The 17422-nt window shown below is 37.0% G+C and overlaps 1 protein-coding gene across 8 annotated transcripts in view; it reads right to left on the bottom strand.

Annotated features, from left to right (window-relative positions):
• Nrg4 (neuregulin 4) overlaps nt 1–17422 on the bottom strand; it is a 145136-nt gene that overhangs the window by 80345 nt on the left and 47369 nt on the right. For 4 of the 8 annotated variants that reach the window (XR_012443995.1, XR_012443996.1, XR_012443997.1 and 1 more), the window contains 3 exons: nt 3209–3329; nt 2456–2519; nt 293–386 (listed from right to left, as the gene is read on the bottom strand). Coding sequence is in view for 1 of the 8 variants with exons in the window: in XM_074061772.1 (XP_073917873.1) it covers nt 293–386; nt 2456–2465 (104 nt within the window). In the remaining 7 variants the exon portion in view is untranslated. Of the gene's footprint in view, nt 1–292; nt 387–2455; nt 2520–3208; nt 3330–3625; nt 4378–17422 lie in introns of those variants that run through there. The other 4 variants (XR_012444000.1, XR_012443998.1, XR_012443999.1 and 1 more) reach the window with 2 other exon arrangements.

Below are 17422 nucleotides of genomic sequence, written 5' to 3'. Positions count from 1 at the left end.
ACTCCCCACACTTTCAGTTTATACTTTTTGTTGATTTTTTACTTTGTACCCTTTTTTTAAAACTTTGTATACTTTTAAAATTTTATATACTCTGTATAGGTTTACCTTGTATACTTTGTATCATTTTTTACCTTGTACACTTTACTTTGTAAACTTTTAAAATTCTGTAGACCTCGTATAGTTTTAGTTTGTATACTTTTTTTTACTTTGTATACTTTTGCTTTCTTTTTATACTTTTTGTTAATAAGTGATTAAAAATGGAACTGCCCTCTCCCCAGTCCGTTTCACTCACCTACAAAATGGGCTGGGAATCGTGGGTATCACATAACAAATCCCCCCATTCAGGCAAAACGACCTGTGACTGGGACCACAAGGCTCTTCGTGATCTGAAACACATATGCATATAGAAAAAGGAACACTAAGGTTTTTCTAATGCAGCCAGGAATAGGAGTAACTAATCTTAGAATGAAATGGCAATTATAAAAATTAGAATGAAGACTTTTTTTCTCAAAATGAACCTTACTCCTTGTTTCATGGCAAGGGTCTCTCCCTTTGAGAAAACAATTAATCCATCCTAAGAATATGGGTTTAAGTATAATGGGTTTAGAAGCTTGTTACAGAAATAAGAAATCTTTATACTGGTTGATTAGGATCTTAGCATAAATAGGGCCTTTCTCATTTAATACAGAGATTCTGCAGTACTACTTAGAACTTTGCTATCTTAAGACTCTACTTATTTTGACTTTTAGGACTCAAATATATTAAAATCTGAAATTGTGTTGGGAAAAATATTTAAATAATTGAAATACATTTTCCAAAATTATCTTTAAATATTACTATACATATCACTCTGAAAAGTCAAAGATAATATAATCTCATAAAGTTTTGATTTGCACAAGGATTATAGGTGACATCTAGTAATTTGTAAGACTGTCTACAGTAAAACTTAAAACCTAAGTTGTTGGTTAATATACAACAAGAACTTTCAGCATATTAAGGAAATAAACCTCCATTTCTTTGTTGCTTCCTTTCTCTCCCTCCTCTTTCTATGTCTTTACTTTCTTCTTTGCCTTTGAGCTTTCCTTTATCTTTCTTCATCTATTCCCCTTCTCTTTCTCCCTTGGTAACTCTCCTTCCTTCCAGGCTCACTCACAACCTCCATCTTTATTTATTTATTAACTTTTGGCAGTACTGGGGTTTGAACTCAGGGCCTCACACTTGCTAGGCAGGCGCTCTACCACTTCAACCATTCCACCAGCCTGGTTTTGTGTTGGGTATTTTCGAGAGAGGGTCTAGCAAACTATTTGCCCAGTCTGGCCTCAAACTGTGATTCTCCTGATCACTGCCTCCCAAGTAGCTAGGATTACAGGTGTGAGTCACTGGTGCCCAAAACAAAACACTTTTCACTTCTGGTCACCAAAGCCATTGTATAGAAAAAAAATTAGAAGTATAATCAAATTCATTGAGTCATTATATACTTTATGATTAGAAAACTGCTGAAAACTTTATCTTTTGGCCTTAAAGGGAAAATTATATGCTTTAAAATAGTATGTTATTAGTTCCTGATTGGTTCTGACTTTTAAAAATGACCTAGAATCATCTAATGTGAAGAAGAAAATGGCATTACTCCCATTTGCCATCTGATTTGGTGTTAAAAATGAGTATTCTAACTTTAAAAACTTTCTAATGTTTTTGCTATTAAGATATCAGTATCTGTTAGGGACATAATTGTTATGGGTCAAATGTCTCCACAATCAGAATTTGATATTTTGAAACTTTCTTTTTACTTTGGAATTGAGAAAAACCTGTTTCAACATTATAACTTTAAAAAAACATAATAATGTAATGTAAGAATTTAGGGAGGAAAATAGAACTACAAAGAATTTAAGCAGTGAAAAGAAAATAAACCAGCCCAAACTAATTCTTTTTGTTTTCCTTTATTACATGATGCTGTGTTTCTTTATAATCAAATTACTTTCAAATATTTTATAATATTCAAGATCAATTTGGCTAACAAATAAAATCCCAATTAACCTTACGCCAGTACCATGGAAGTCACGGAATGTGGTCTTCCGTGAAGGGTGGGATGTGCTGCTCTCACAGGAAATTAATGTCCTTGTTTTTAACCAGATGTAGCTCAAAGCCTGATATTTGATCAATAAAGAAACTCATCTAACCTGAAATCTATTTTTATTCTTGCTCTCATTTTTATTGACTTATTATTTAAGAAGTTGATATCAGATACAAAGTAAACCAGAATTTGTCAGAGTGTAAACACCAGTAAAACATGTCAAGTTGAAAATAAAATAGTTTTGTGTTATAAAGGAAGGCCTTTCAAAACCAAACTATTGCACAATTTTAGATAGAGAACAATATAGCTTTGTATCAATGTACATTTATGGTTCTTTTGCTAAATCACACACAATGACAAAAGTATGAACTTACAAGAAATTACCTGTTGTCATCTTAATTTTTAAATAGTTTCATTCTTGGTCAAAGATTAAGTTGAAAAACAGCACCTAAAATAGTTTAAAATTAATAATTTAGGGAAAATTATCTTCTTTTGGGGGTATTATAAAATGTCAAATCTAATATGACACTCTTAAATATTAAAACTCAGACATGTGAGTGACAAAACCAGAGCATGTATTTTTAGATAATTATGTGCTAATAAAAATATGAATAGATAAAACTAGAAGATCAATATTAAGCAGAAATGTACTAAATATAAACATTGCCTAAATAAGAATCTTAAATTGCTGCAGAAAAACCTGATAAATTTTGCTTTTAATAAAACATTTTAATGCAGTAATATACCATATAAGATTATATATGAAATATATCAGGCAATAAATGAAATTGAGTGACCTGATTTGACTTTTTGCTCTTTTCACAAAGTTTGTCAATAATCTTTTTTGAAGAATCCATAGCTTCCAACTTTTCAATTTGTTGAAAATGTTCAAACATACTATAGAAAAATCTCCAACAGCATTTACAAATTTTACATTTGGATAGAACCTTCAGAACTTTGATAAATGCAGATTGCACATCACCCGTACCAATCTACACAAGCCATTCTTTTTCAGAATGTCTGGCAGCTGGTGAGGCAGAGTAGCCAATGAGACATGCTTATGTGTGAAGTTTCTACTACAGCAAAAACAAAGAATTAAAAAATAAATATTTGAAGAGGAGAAGCATTTATACTTACGTTGTGATTACAAGCTCTCAATTCCGTTTTGTAAAGGCAATGTACTCCTGACTCAAGCACAAAAATGGTAGCAGAAACCTCAATCTACAACTTCCTATTAACACAGGTGTAACGGCAAGGTCTTTTCCCAAAGTCAACCAGACAGGCAGAGAGAGGGAGGGAGAGAGGGAGGGAGAGAGGGAGGGAGGGAGGGAGGGAGTTTGGGAGGGAGGGAGGGAGGGAGTTTGGGAGGGAGGGTGAGGGAGTTTGAGAGGGAGGTGGAGGGACAGGGGAGGGGAGAGAGAGAGAGAGAACACATACACAATCAAAATGTTTTGATTTGAAGTAATCACTGGCTTGTTCTGAGTTCTTCCTCCCCCGCCTCCCCCCCCCCCCCGCCAAATAAACAGGGCTTACCTCAATAAAAACTATACTCACACAAAATAAATTTTGTTAGACACACAGCTTTTCAAAAGTTTTTGAATACTGCAGACTACAGCAGCTGTGACCTGCATTTTATAACGTGTCAAAAAATCTGATTTACATGGCTGCAGTGTAGCGAGATCAAGGCAGACCAAGGTGTGCATAGAGGTCAGGCACCGGCCAGGGAACCACCCCTTCGGTCTGCAAGTTCAGAGTTGCAAATGGAGAATTTTACTTAGAAAGGAGTTGACTAAGCTGCACTCTCAAATCACTGTCCAAGTTTTAGTTATGAAACAAGCCACATTCTTGAGGCTCCTTACTTATCTGTGCATGTTTGGATAATTGTAGAGTGTTGCGTAAGTTCGTGGAGAACAGGCATTTTAATGTGGAACTAATGGACAAATGCTCCACGAGGTATTTAAAAAAATAATCTCCTGATAAACCACATAAAATTTATATATAATGGCCTGAAGAACTTACAAAATTAAAGGAAAAGAATAACTCTAACAGAACTTAGAACACCATGTCCATCTTGAAATGACAATTACTGATGGCAGTAAAACTACCTGAAAACGAATGGCCAAAGCCTTTATGTACACACTAAGGAAAGTAAGCTGTAGAACCCATATTTTTTAATATTGGCTAGCTCTAAAATCTTGTATAAATGAAGTAGAGGGTTTTCATTATCCAATCGTCTAAATTATGCCAGCATTTGGATGGCTCTCTTTTCCAAAACCACAATCAGATGATACTGCTTGATCGACGTAAAACACAGAAACTAATATGCTTGTTCTTTTAAAAGATATTAAAATAAACTCAGTAATTCTTTTCATGACCATACGTTATCATCCACAAGCAAATGCAAATTTTACACAGCTGTAATCATTACATATGTCCACACACACAAATCATTTTAGCTTACAGTGCTCAGATTTTTATTAGCATATTTTAACATGGGTTTCTGTACACGTGTGTAATGTACTTTGATCAAATCTGCCCCTCCATTGCTCCTCCTCATCCTACTCCCCCTTTTTAAACAATTTAATGAGTTTTATTAGCCTGTTTTCATACATGCATGCATAATATTTGAATTTTAAAAGGCTTTCATGAAAAATTGGTATCCTTTACTTTGAACTCTTATGCTGTGCACTAATACAGAAATGACTACTAAACTGTATGTGGGAAATACTCTGTGATTTTAGCCATGACACTCAAAAGCATTTATGGAGACATATGACAGTTTTGAATGGAGTATCTTTTGCACAATGCAAATAAAAAATGTTTGGAGCCATATGAGTCTACTTTTTTTTTTTTTTTTGAGATAGGGTCTTGCTATGTAGTCCAGGCTGGCTTCAAACTTTCTATGTAGCCCAGAATGTCAAATTTATAGTTCTCCTTCCTCAGTCTCACAAGTGTTGGTATTACAGGCATGTGCTACCATGCCCAGCTGCGTGAGATTCCAAAGTAGAAAATATAGAGATTTTCAAGGTAACATTTCACTCTTGGTATTTAAGAACAATTTCTACATTCACCTATCAACAAACATGTATTAAGTGGCCTAATACTCTTAAACAAATGACAATCTCTTGCTGGATTGGGAAAAGACAGACTTAAAAAGAAGTAATTATAAAAATATTTTAGTCTGACTCTGTTATTGTTTGGGTCTTAAATATACCCCAAAGATTCATGTGTTGAAAGGCTTGGTCCCCAGATGGCACTGTTGTGAAATAATGGAACCTTTAAGAGGTGGGGCCTAAGGGAAGGATGTTAGTCTATTAGGGGTATGCTCTTGAAGGGGATATTGGGACCCCAGCCCCTTCCTCTCTCTCTCTCTCTCTCTCTCTCTCTCTCTCTCTCTCTCTCTCAGCTTCCTGGCCACCATGAGATGAACAGTTTTGGTCCCCTACACACAGCCTGATATGATGTTCTGCCTTGCCACAGGCCCAAAAACAATGGAACCAATTGACCATGGACTTAAACTGTGAGCTGAAATAAGCCTTTCCTCCTTTAAGTTGATTTTCTCAGGTATTTTGCCATAGTGACGGGAGACTGACTGACAGTAACTTTTATGCAGACCACACTTTTACTTAGAACAAGGTTAATTGCATGATTCGATCTTATATTCTCACAAGCACTACATTAATACACATAAGCACACAAAAAATAATGCTTAACTGTTAAGGAAAATCAGAGAAAGATTCCAAGAGGTAGTGTAATTTGTGCTTAACCTTTGAAGAATGAACATGTTTGTAAATAAGATAAAAATACAGACATCCAGAGTCACAGAAGAAAGAAGACCCAAGGTGGTCAGATAAATTGCGGGTAGACCACAGGCCAGGACACATGCAGGATGTGTGTGGAGGGCATGTAGGTTTGTAGGAGGGTGGGATAGGGGAAGGTGCCAAGGATAGATAGCGTGAAGTGAGCAGAGTCCAGATTGCACTCTTTATTTTAGAGGTGATGGAAAATCTTTGAAGGGTTTTTCATTAGCAAAGGAGTGGCATGGGAACTCCTGCATTTTATAAAATTCATTTTGATGACAGGGGAAAAACAGATCAGAATCTGCAGAGAAAATGGTATTAGAATAAGTAGTTTAAAGGCTATTTTTTTGTGTGGTACTGGGAATTGAACCCTGGACCTCATGCATGCTAGGCAAACACTCAACCACTGAGATGTGATGTGTCCCCAGACCCCGGAGGCTATTTTAATAACCAATAGTGAAGAAATAAAGCAGTAGGAATTAGGATAAAAGAGGGGTAACTCAAGTATCCTTAGGAGGCACACCCACAGTATAGACAGCCAAGATAAGACAGAAGGGAAGATCAAGGAGAATTTTATACCTGTTGCTAACATTAAATAAGTAAAAAGAATAACTATTAGGGAAATGTATATTAAAACTACAATGGGAATCTCTGTTCCATTTCCTACATGGGGAGGACAGGTTTCTCCTCCTCTACCCTCCACATTTCTCACTATTTTATCCCGCTATTTTAAAATAAATCCTTGCTAAAACTTAAAACAAAACCACAGTGAGATGCCACTTCCCATCCTCTAGAATGGCTATGATCAAAATGGTAGTCAATTCTGGCAAGGAAATGGACAGATTGGAACACTCACACCTTTCTGGTGGGACTATAAATATGGTACAGCCACTTTGGAAAACAATTTGATATTTCTTTAAAAAGTTAAACACAAATTTATATCAATGTATCCAAAAGAAATGGAAACACAAGTCGACACATAAACCCGCATACAAGGGTTTAGAACAGCTGTATTGATAACGGTCCCAGAGTGGGAACAATCCAAACGTCCCTCAATTGATGAATGGATCAACATAATGTGATAACACCCAATGGAGCAGTATTTGCAACGATACAGTCCCACTAACACTTAACAGGGAATTGAGTACGAGTACATGTGAAAACATGGTTTTGATGTTTGATTTTGATGAACTTCAAAACCATGCTGAGTGAAAGATGCCAGTCATAAGTCACTTACTACGCGATCCCACTTGTATGAAGAGTCTAGAAAAGGCAGGTCTATAGAGAGTAAGCTGGTCGTTTCCAGGGCTGGGGGTGCAAAGTAACTGCAGACAAGCAGGAGGATCTTTTGAGAGACAGAACAGAATTGTTCTAAAATTGAATTGTGGAAATGGATGTACAACTGTAAACTTGCTAACTGTAAAGAATTCTACACTTGAAACCAGAATTTTATAATATGACATCTGTATTTCAATGAGGCTGTTAAAAACAAAGGAATACAGGAACAGATTTTATGAGTAAGACAATGATTTCCACTTTGGACGTGTTCAGTTTTAAGCACCCTGGCACAGGTGAAGGAAATGTTTGAAAATGCAGATCGTGCTCTCAAGGAAACAATCAGATTAGAGAAAGAAACTCAACAGTCTACAGGTGATTGTTCAAGTCATAGATTACACACCTGTGTGTAAAACACCAATTCGTAAGCACGGGTGGTTGGAAGAGAAGGTGCCTGTTAAGAAATAGGGAAACAGAAGAACAAAGGGAAAGTCACAGATCCTCTCCCTGGAAGCAAGCTGTTCAGAGTTTTCCTTTCCAATCTTTTGCTGTTTACGTCCATAATTTAACATGCTTGTGTTATTTCTAGATCTGTCACTCTAGATACCATATATGTTCCAGCTACGAAAAATGAGGTTTGGGCTCCTTTATGAGTACTCTCTACCTCTAACCTTTCTTCATTTCAATGTTAATAAATTAACAGTATTTAAAAAAAAATTTCTCCTCAGCATCTGTTAGGAATTGGTTTCAGGACCCCTTGCGAATATCAAAATCTATGGCTGCTCACTTCCCTATATAAAATGGCCATGCACAGTCTCCTGTATGCTTTAGTCATTTCTAGATTTCTCACACCTAACACAATGGAAATGCCCTGAAGATGGTGGCATATTGCATTGGTTAGGGAATAATGACAAGAAAACTCTGCATGTGTTTGTATATACTCAGCTTTCTTTCAAATAGTTCAGATCTACAGCTGCTTGAGACACTAGGTATGGAAGGCCAACTGCACCTGTGTCTTACTGAGCGTGGGCAGTTCACATACTGACTCCTTGTCATGTGAAATAAGGAACTGTACCATTAGATTTCCTTCCATATTTCCTCTCCTTCCTTTTTCATTGTTAGCTATATTTTGACCCCTGCATCATGAGGACTTTCAATATTTTCATTCTGGTACACAACCTGAATGAAGTCTTTAATAGTCTATCTCTAAATTTAAGTACTGAGAATCAATCCAAAGTACTTGTATGATTATGACTATGTAATTGTTATTTGTGACAGATCAATGATGTTTATAAGAATAACATCTCCTTACAATACCTGAAGCAAGCTTTTTCTCTCACTCCCTTGTTACTACTGAACCTAACTGGGGCAAACTGGGTAGCCACAAGGAGATGCAGAAAGGACACAGGATAGACAGACAGCCAGAAAATCTGGGCCAGGAATATTTATGAAGACAGTAAATTCTGTAAGAGTCAAAAAAGCAATCTCAACAGAAGATTCAAACCACTAATCATATGAATGAAGAAATATTTAGAAGGAGTCTTTCCTGATATCCTAAAACAAAAAACAAAAAAAAGAATAACATCTTCTCTGATTTCAGTGTCCCAATACCTGGGCTACTTATTGATAATATTCACAGCAGTAAAATAAAAATAAAATGGATTCTTTTCTTATACTCTGTAAAATAATTAAAAATCATGCCACATTTTAATTTGCATCTTCTTTATATCATGTTTTTCATTTTTTTTTCAGTACTGGGGTTTGAACTCAGGGCCTACACCTTGAGCCACTTCACCAGTCCTATTTTTGTGAAGGGTTTTTTCAAGATAGGGTCTCTTGAACTACTTACCCAGGCTGGCTTCAAACCGTGAGCTTCCTGATTGCTGCTTCCTGAGTAGCTGGGATTACAGACATGAGCCACTGGCACCCAGATGTATCACGTTTTTCTTTTTTTTCCTTTTTTTAAATTATTTTATTATTCATATGTGCATACAAGGCTTGGGTTATTTCTCCCCCCTGCCCCCACGCCCTCCCTTACCACCCACTCTGCCCCTCCCCCTACCCCCCACCCCCTCAATACTCAGCAGAAACTATTTTGCCCTTATCTCTAATTTTGTTGAAGAAAGAGTATAAGCAATAATAGGAAGGAACAAGGGGTTTTGCTGGTTGAGATAAGGATAGCTATACAGGGCATTGACTCACATTGATTTCCTGTGCGTATGTGTTACCTTCTAGGTTAATTCTTTTTGATCTCACCTTTTCTCTAGTTCCTGGTCCCCTTCTCCTATTGGCCTCAGTTGTTTTTAAGGTATCTGCTTTAGTTTCTCTGAGTTAAGGGCAACAAATGCTAGCTAATTTTTTAGGTGTCTTACCTATCCTCACCCCTCCCTTGTGTGCTCTCGCTTTTATCATGTGCTCAAAGTCCAATCCCCTTGTTGTGTTTGCCCTTGATCTAATGTCCACATATGAGGGAGAACATACGATTTTTGGTCTTTTGGGCCAGGCAAACCTCACTCAGAATGGTGTTCTCCAATTCCATCCATTTACCAGCGAATGATAACATTTCGTTCTTCTTCATGGCTGCATAAAATTCCATTGTGTATAGATACCACATTTTCTTAATCCATTCGTCAGTGCTGGGGCATCTTGGCTGTTTCCATAACTTGGCTATTATGAATAGTGCCGCAATAAACATGGGTGTGCAGGTGCCTCTGGAGTAACCTGTGTCACAGTCTTTTGGGTGTATCCCCAGGAGTGGTATTGCTGGATCAAATGGTAGATCAAGGTTTAGCTTTTTAAGTAACCTCCAAATTTTTTTCCAGAGTGGTTGTACTAGTTTACATTCCCACCAACAGTATAAGAGGGTTCCTTTTCCCCCCGCATCCTCGCCAACACCTGTTGTTGGTGGTGTTGCTGATGATGGCTATTCTAACAGGGGTGAGGTGGAATCTTAGTGTGGTTTTAATTTGCATTTCCTTTATTGCTAGAGATGGTGAGCATTTTTTCATGTGTTTTTTGGCCATTTGAATTTCTTCTTTTGAGAAAATTCTGTTTAGTTCACTTGCCCATTTCTTTATTGGTTCATTAGTTTTGGGAGAATTTAGTTTTTTAAGTTCCCTATATATTCTGGTTATCAGTCCTTTGTCTGATGTATAGCTGGCAAATATTTTCTCCCACTCTGTGGGTGTTCTCTTCAGTTTAGAGACCATTTCTTTTGTTGAGCAGAAGCTTTTTAGTTTTATGAGGTCCCATTTATCTATGCTATCTCTTAGTTGCTGTGCTGCTGGGGTTTCATTGAGAAAGTTCTTACCTATACCTACTAACTCCAGAGTATTTCCTACTCTTTCCTGTATCAACTTTAGAGTTTGTGGTCTGATATTAAGATCCTTGATCCATTTTGAGTTAATATTGGTATAGAGTGATATACATGGAACTAGTTTCAGTTTTTTGCAGCCTGCTAACCAGTTTTCCCAGCAGTTTTTGTTGAAGAGGCTGCTATTTCTCCATCGTATATTTTTAGTGCCTTTGTCAAAGATAAGTTGCTCATAGTTGTGTGGCTTCATATCTGGGTCCTCTATTCTGTTCCACTGGTGTTCATGTCTGTTTTTGTGCCAGTACCATGCTGTTTTTATTGTTACTGCTTTGTAATATAGTTTGAAGTCAGGTATTGTGATACCTCCAGCATTGTTCTTTTGACTGAGTATTGCCTTGGCTATTCGTGGCCTTTTGTGTTTCCATATAAATTTCATGATAGATTTTTTCAATCTCTTTAATGAATGTCATTGGAATTTTGATGGGAATTGTATTAAACATGTAGATTACTTTTGGGAGTATAGACATTTTTACTATGTTGATTCTACCAATCCATAAGCATGGGATATCATGTTTTTCTTGCACAGCTTTTCCCTGTATTGTCTTTTGGGGGGGAGGCTAAGGAATACTGTGCTTTATTATAACATCACAAATAGTCGTTTCTTCATCAAACTATTCATTTCACAAGCATTTCCCATTTGTCTCCTAAGATATAACTTCCTAAACTCCTCCTTCTTCCTGCTCATACCAGGACTGAATGTTCTCTTGAGCTGCTACTGAAAGAGCCACCATCCATCATTCCAAACTTCCTTTCAATGACCTTCTGGGTTGATTCCAATTTCCCAGATCCTGCCTCTTTGGCTTGGTTGACTCTTTCATTTTGCTGGACTCCATCATCAACTACTTCCTTAAACAGGATACAGTAGGAATTTGGGAGTTCCTCTATGACTGAAGACATCTCTGTCTTTGCATCTGGTTGATAGTATTTGGCTGGTCATATTAATTTACACTGAAGACAATGTCCTCTCAAACTTGTATATTGCACTACTTTCTTTCAGTACCTAGCCTTGCAGATGAGAAGTCTGATGCCAGTGAAATCACGAAAATGTTGTAGGTTAATACTCCCCTGTAGTATTTAAGATTTTCAGGGTTCTAAAATTTTTGCTCAGGGTTCTAAAATTTTTTAATGAGTGGTATTATGATTTAATTTAGCAATAACATTTCAGTTTAATTAATATTCAGAGCTTTCTACAGAAGATAATTGTAGAGTTAAATAATTTGTAAATATGTAAGTAGAGTCCTTTAAAAATGAAATGAAATATATTTCGATGACATTTTATACTCATAACTATGAATCAATGAACAATATATATAATCAAAGAATGGCAAATATTTTACAAGACTTTTTGTGTTAAAAAAAATCAGGTCTGGGGACACAGTCAGGGTTCTAAAATTTTATGTGGATGTTACTTAGTCTTATCCTCAAAATTTTTTTGTCAAATAATACCAGACAGACATTGGGCCTTTCCTGTCTGAGGGCTTATACTCCTTAAGTACGGGAAAATTCACCTCATATTTGTTTACTAATTTATTTCCCTATATCATAAAACTCCTATAACTTAGATTTGGGGCACTCTAGATTTAATCTCCTTTATGCCTGTATTTTGTCATATTTTTGTTCCATTTGAAATTAATCAATGTTCTGGGAAGTTTTTGCAACTGTACCTGGTATTCCCACCATTTACTTTTTTTTGGGTGGGGGGCCAGCACTGGAGTTTGAACTCAGGTTCTCACGCTTGCTAGGCAGGCCCTCTACTGCTTGAGCCACTCCGCCAACCCCTGCCACTGATTTTTATAAAACATTTGTAATGGTGTTAATCTATAAGAGCTTTTCATTGTCTTGCTATTCATTTTTCACAGCTCTTCTTGTTTAAGGGACGCGAGAGCATCTCAAATATCTCATAATACAGCAAGGAGAAACCACCTCTAGGTTCTGTTTGTTCCCCTGCACAATGTTACTTTCAGGGTTGTAGGCTCGTGTCATCTCTGATCAGGACATTCCCAGATTCTTTCAGTTCCGTGTGGAAGAATCCAGGCAAGTAAGGGAGGTAGTAGAGTTTACTAGAAGTAAGAGGAAGGCATCACAAAAAGCAATGGTGGTCCCACCTGATTAGGGGGCAAGTGGAATGGAGAAACAGGAAGGCATTTTGACCTGTGAGTGGGGAAAGATTTGGGTGGTTCTGGTGGGTTGGGCTACGGTGATTGACAGTTATTCTATGCATACACTCACATAATTCTCAGGCTCCCTAACTTCGTGTGGATGGAAATTTCATAGGTTTTTGTTTGTTTGTTTGCAGCTAGCAGAGGATTTGCAATTGAAAAGAGAATGGCCACTAGGAAAGGTCATATGGGTCCTGAGTCCCAATGATTTTTCTATTTCCTGACTACACCTCACCAGGACCAGTGTGTGATTCTTATCTTGGTCTTCTCTAATCAAAGCTGCTTTCTCAAATATCTGCTAAGCTCTGGTTGTCTGTTCATATTTCTTGGTTGCTTATTCTTGGTTGACTATTGCAGATAAGAAGCATGAATTCCTCTGATGTTGTCTAAGAAAATGTATCTGTTTCCCAGTAGACCTCACACTCTGCGTGGGAGTAGGATCATGTACTCTGTGTACCTGGGGAGAACATCTGACTGGCAGGTTTATTTTCAGGAAGAACTCCTAGGGACCCAGCTGTCAGACTGCAGAGCTACTAAGTGACAGAACACAAAGGCCCTTCTTCTATGGCAGGGCATCAGCAGATTACAGACCCCAGTCTCCTTGAGCTAACAAGATTTTTTAAATTATTAAAGGGTTACAAACAAATGAACATTAAAAAGCACACAGCTCATACCCAGCTAAGCAGGAGGCTGGCCCCCAGCAAAATACATGAGACCCTACCTGAAAAATAACTAAACAGAAAAGGGCCATAGGTATGGCTCAAGTGGTAGCAAGGTCCTGAGTTTAAACCCCACTATCAAAAAAGAAAAGAAAAAAGCACACAGCAGTCAGGAATATGTCACACAAACTGCTATGGTTTGAATGCCCGTGTCCACTCTAAAACTCATGTTGAAATGTAACCTGTAGTAGTATAAAGAGGCGGGACCTTTAGGTGACAATCAGGTCTCCAGAGCTCCTCCCTCATGAACAGGACTAAGGCCTATCTGTATAAAGTGCTCAGCCTTTTGGCACTTCCATCCCTTGTGTCATGTGAGGACACAGTGCTCCTTCCTATGGAGGACACAACAACAGGTGCATCTTGGAAGGAGAGAGCAGCTCTCACCAGACACGGAGCCTATGCTTGATTCTGAACTTCCCAGTCTCCAGCGCTGTAAGGAACTCAATTCCGTACTCTTATTAACAGGCACACATTCTGAGAAATGTGTCATTGGCATTTGAGAAATGTGTCATTGGCATCTTGTCCTTGTGGAAACATAAATGTCTATAACATATAGTCTAGTACACACCTGGGCCATACAGCACAGCATCACTGTGTATGTGGTATGCTAACCAGAATGTCATTTTGTGCAATGTGATTACAAATTTTTATTGTTCATAAATTTCCCAGTTGGTGGGATTTTGTATAAGCCAACAGAAATCAAAACTTCATGTGGCCTGCAAAAATTAAAATGTTTACTATCTGACATTTTACCAAAAGTGCTGGACTTTGATTTAGTTAACAGTTATGTTGAAAATCCTGACTTCATTAAATTTCTTTAGGAAAAGAGATCCCCCTCTCTTGAGCTGCCCTCCTCTCAGCCCATTCTGCTTGTTTGAAGGCCTGAAGTGGGCCATTATCATAGCCATTTTGTATACTAACCAATTATCACACTCCCAAAAGTTTTTAACGTCCTTTACATCCCCCCCTACCCCCTGCTCTTGCCTAGTAAGACTAAGATTGAAGTCTCTTTGGGATTCTGATCAGGGAAAAGATTCCTGTGACATTACAGTCTCCTTACAGCACATTCTGGACTATGGCTTCAGCATTCCAACATTACTTTCCGTCTTCCATAAGACTGGTCAAAACACATGTCTACTGCTAACCTTCCACTCCTCCTTTTCACTTTCTTTTTCTTGTCATTTTAAGTTTACTGTTTTGCATATTCCCCTAATCTGTTTTAATGGGGTTTAAGTTGAGACAAAGTCAAAACTAATATACTAGTCTACTAACTTGAACCAGATAACCAGTTCTCACTGTTCTCTTCTTGCTTCTGATAAATAGAGAATTATAGATAATAGAGATATCAGCCTATTAGACTGGCAACATAGCCACTAGTACAATTAAAAATAATAATTTTGAAGCACCAGGAAAGATTAAAAGAAATAAGTCATACAGAAAATGTTACATAATAAGAAACAATTTAAAAGTTACAAAGATGACTAAGGAAGATAGAGACATTATTCATTAATTTACAATTATTGTCACTGACCATAAAAGGAAAAACCCTTCTTAAGACTGCTAAGAGACAACTCTATGTTTTCCCAAGAAAAACACCCAAACCCAAATATTAAGATTACAGACAATGAACAATAGGGCCTGAGTTGTGACACAAATATTAAACAAAACAGCTAAAGACAAAAATAAATAGAAGCATAATGAGAGTTTACTTAACATTAACAAAAGGTATAATTTATAATGAGAACATCATACACCACTATGTACCAAATAACATTAAGGGGCTGGAGATGTGACTCAAGTGGTAGAGCACCTGGCTAGGAAATGCAAGAGCCTTAGTTCAAATTCAAGTACTGCCAAAAAAAAAAAAACAAAAAACAAAAAACCTAAATAACATTAAAATTAAATCAGAATTTAATTTGGTAACTTTAATAAAATTTCATTTAATAAAACTATGTATCTTCTACATTAAGATATATGAATGAAACTATGAGATATTAAGAGAAATACACAAAACTACTGCAGTAATAGAGATATATAGGTGACTTTTAGGTTTCCACAAAGCTAACCTCCTATAATCTTCACAAGAATTCCAAGTTTATTTTTTTAGGAATCCTTGCTGAAGATCAGAAAGAATTCACTTTTTTTTTGTGAGCTCCTAATTAACTAATTGGCTCTATTTCACAAACAAAAATTCAGAGTGAAGATTCAAAACTCCCAGGAACAGAAATCAATCAACATGCATTTTGCTATAAGACTCCTTTATTTCTACTCAGGTTAACATTATTTTTTCATCAGGCATTGCCTCCTACAGTTGTAATCATTCTACTGGGGAGGTTTTCAGTGCCTGAGCAGTGAGACACTCTACTCTCTGAGAGCAAGTACTTGAAGAGATGGGGGCAAAATTCTTGTCCATAATGAAGCCCTGTAGATTTGTTTTTTTAACTTGTCAGCCAGTAATTTTCTTCCTTGTTTTTTTTTCCTTTATTCATTTATTCATACGTGTATACATTGTTTGGGCCATTTCTCCCCCCCTGCTCCCCTGCCCCCTCCCTCTACCCCACCCCACCCCACCCCACTCACTTCAGCCCTGTAGATATGACCTGAACTGGTTCCTAAAGGGGCAAAGTGACATGAACTCCTTGCTTACAATGGAGTTTTCAGTTGTGATGTGCAATTACACCTTTTCTCATTTGAGATACAGAGACAGACAAACCCTACTTTCTAAAACAAATAATACAAAGTATGAAGTCTACTTAATGTCTTAGAGATCAAGGCTTAATACTTCCACAGAACATTTTTGCTTCCCTTTCTCTCCATGTTGTCACTTTATATAAAGAATCTCTTGAATTAGAGAAATTAAGTAACTTGCTCATGGATGCAATGAGTTGAGGAGTCTAGAATCAGAGCATGAGCACAACTGTCCCAACTCTAAAAATGAAAAGTAGCCTTCTTCCTCAGCACTTGTGAAATATGATCTTATCATACACCATAATCTGAGTTAATTCTCAGTTATTTCTGCCTGAAAATATAAGCCAGCAAGAATTAAAGATGAAAACATGAGAGAGACAGACAGACAGAGACACAGAGAGACAAAGAAACAAAGAGATAGAGAATTAGCCAATCTAGAAAGGGAAGTAAAAAGCAAAAAGAAAATACAGTATATTTAAAGGTACACTACCCAGCTTCAAAATTTACTATACAACTAGGTAATCAAGATAGTGTGGTATTGACCAATGCACAACTAGATCAGCAGAAAGCCCAGAAATACAATGTAAAAATAGTCCACCAATGTTTCCAAAGCAGCACAACAGAGGAGACATGCTGGGCATGGCGATGTACGCCTGTAAGCCCAGCACAGCACTTGGGAGGCTAAGGCAGGATTGCTATGAGCTCAAAGCCGGGTTGAGCTACATAGAGACCCTGCTTCAGACAAAGAAAAGAGAGAGGGGATGAGAGGGGAGGGAGGGGATAATTGACTGTTATGTGTGAACATACTCATGCAAATTGCACAAATTGCTATACTCATTGGTACAGGATTTTGCTGTAACTCTGTTGATATAGTCCCAATCCTTGAACATTTATATTAATAAAAATAACATTCTCAAGAATCTTTGCACCTTATAGAATGTAAAGACTACTTAGAATACTTAAAGCAACAATGTCCAGACAAGCAAAAACTGAGGGAATTCATCACCACTAGATAAGCCTTATAAAAAAATGTTTAAAAGATTCCTATATTTGGAAGCAAAAAGATAACTACCCTCATGAGCACAGGAAAAAATAAAACTCACTGCTAGCACAGATATGCAAGTGAGAAAGGAATAAGACATTATTACTATAGAAAACCACCAAATTACAAAAATAATAAGAGAGGAAGGAACAAAGGATATATAAAACAACCAGAAAACAACTAACAAAATGACAGGAGTTAAGTTCTTACTTATAATAATAACCTTGAGTATAAAGGAATGAAATTCCCCAAATAAAGATACAGACTGGCTGAATGGATACAAAAAGAAGACCCA

The sequence above is a fragment of the Castor canadensis genome, chromosome 19 (genome assembly GCF_047511655.1).
Source record: "Castor canadensis chromosome 19, mCasCan1.hap1v2, whole genome shotgun sequence".
Taxonomy (NCBI): domain Eukaryota; kingdom Metazoa; phylum Chordata; class Mammalia; order Rodentia; family Castoridae; genus Castor; species Castor canadensis.
Note: the sequence above shows the minus strand (reverse complement) of the source record. Positions and strands in the feature narration are given on the sequence as shown.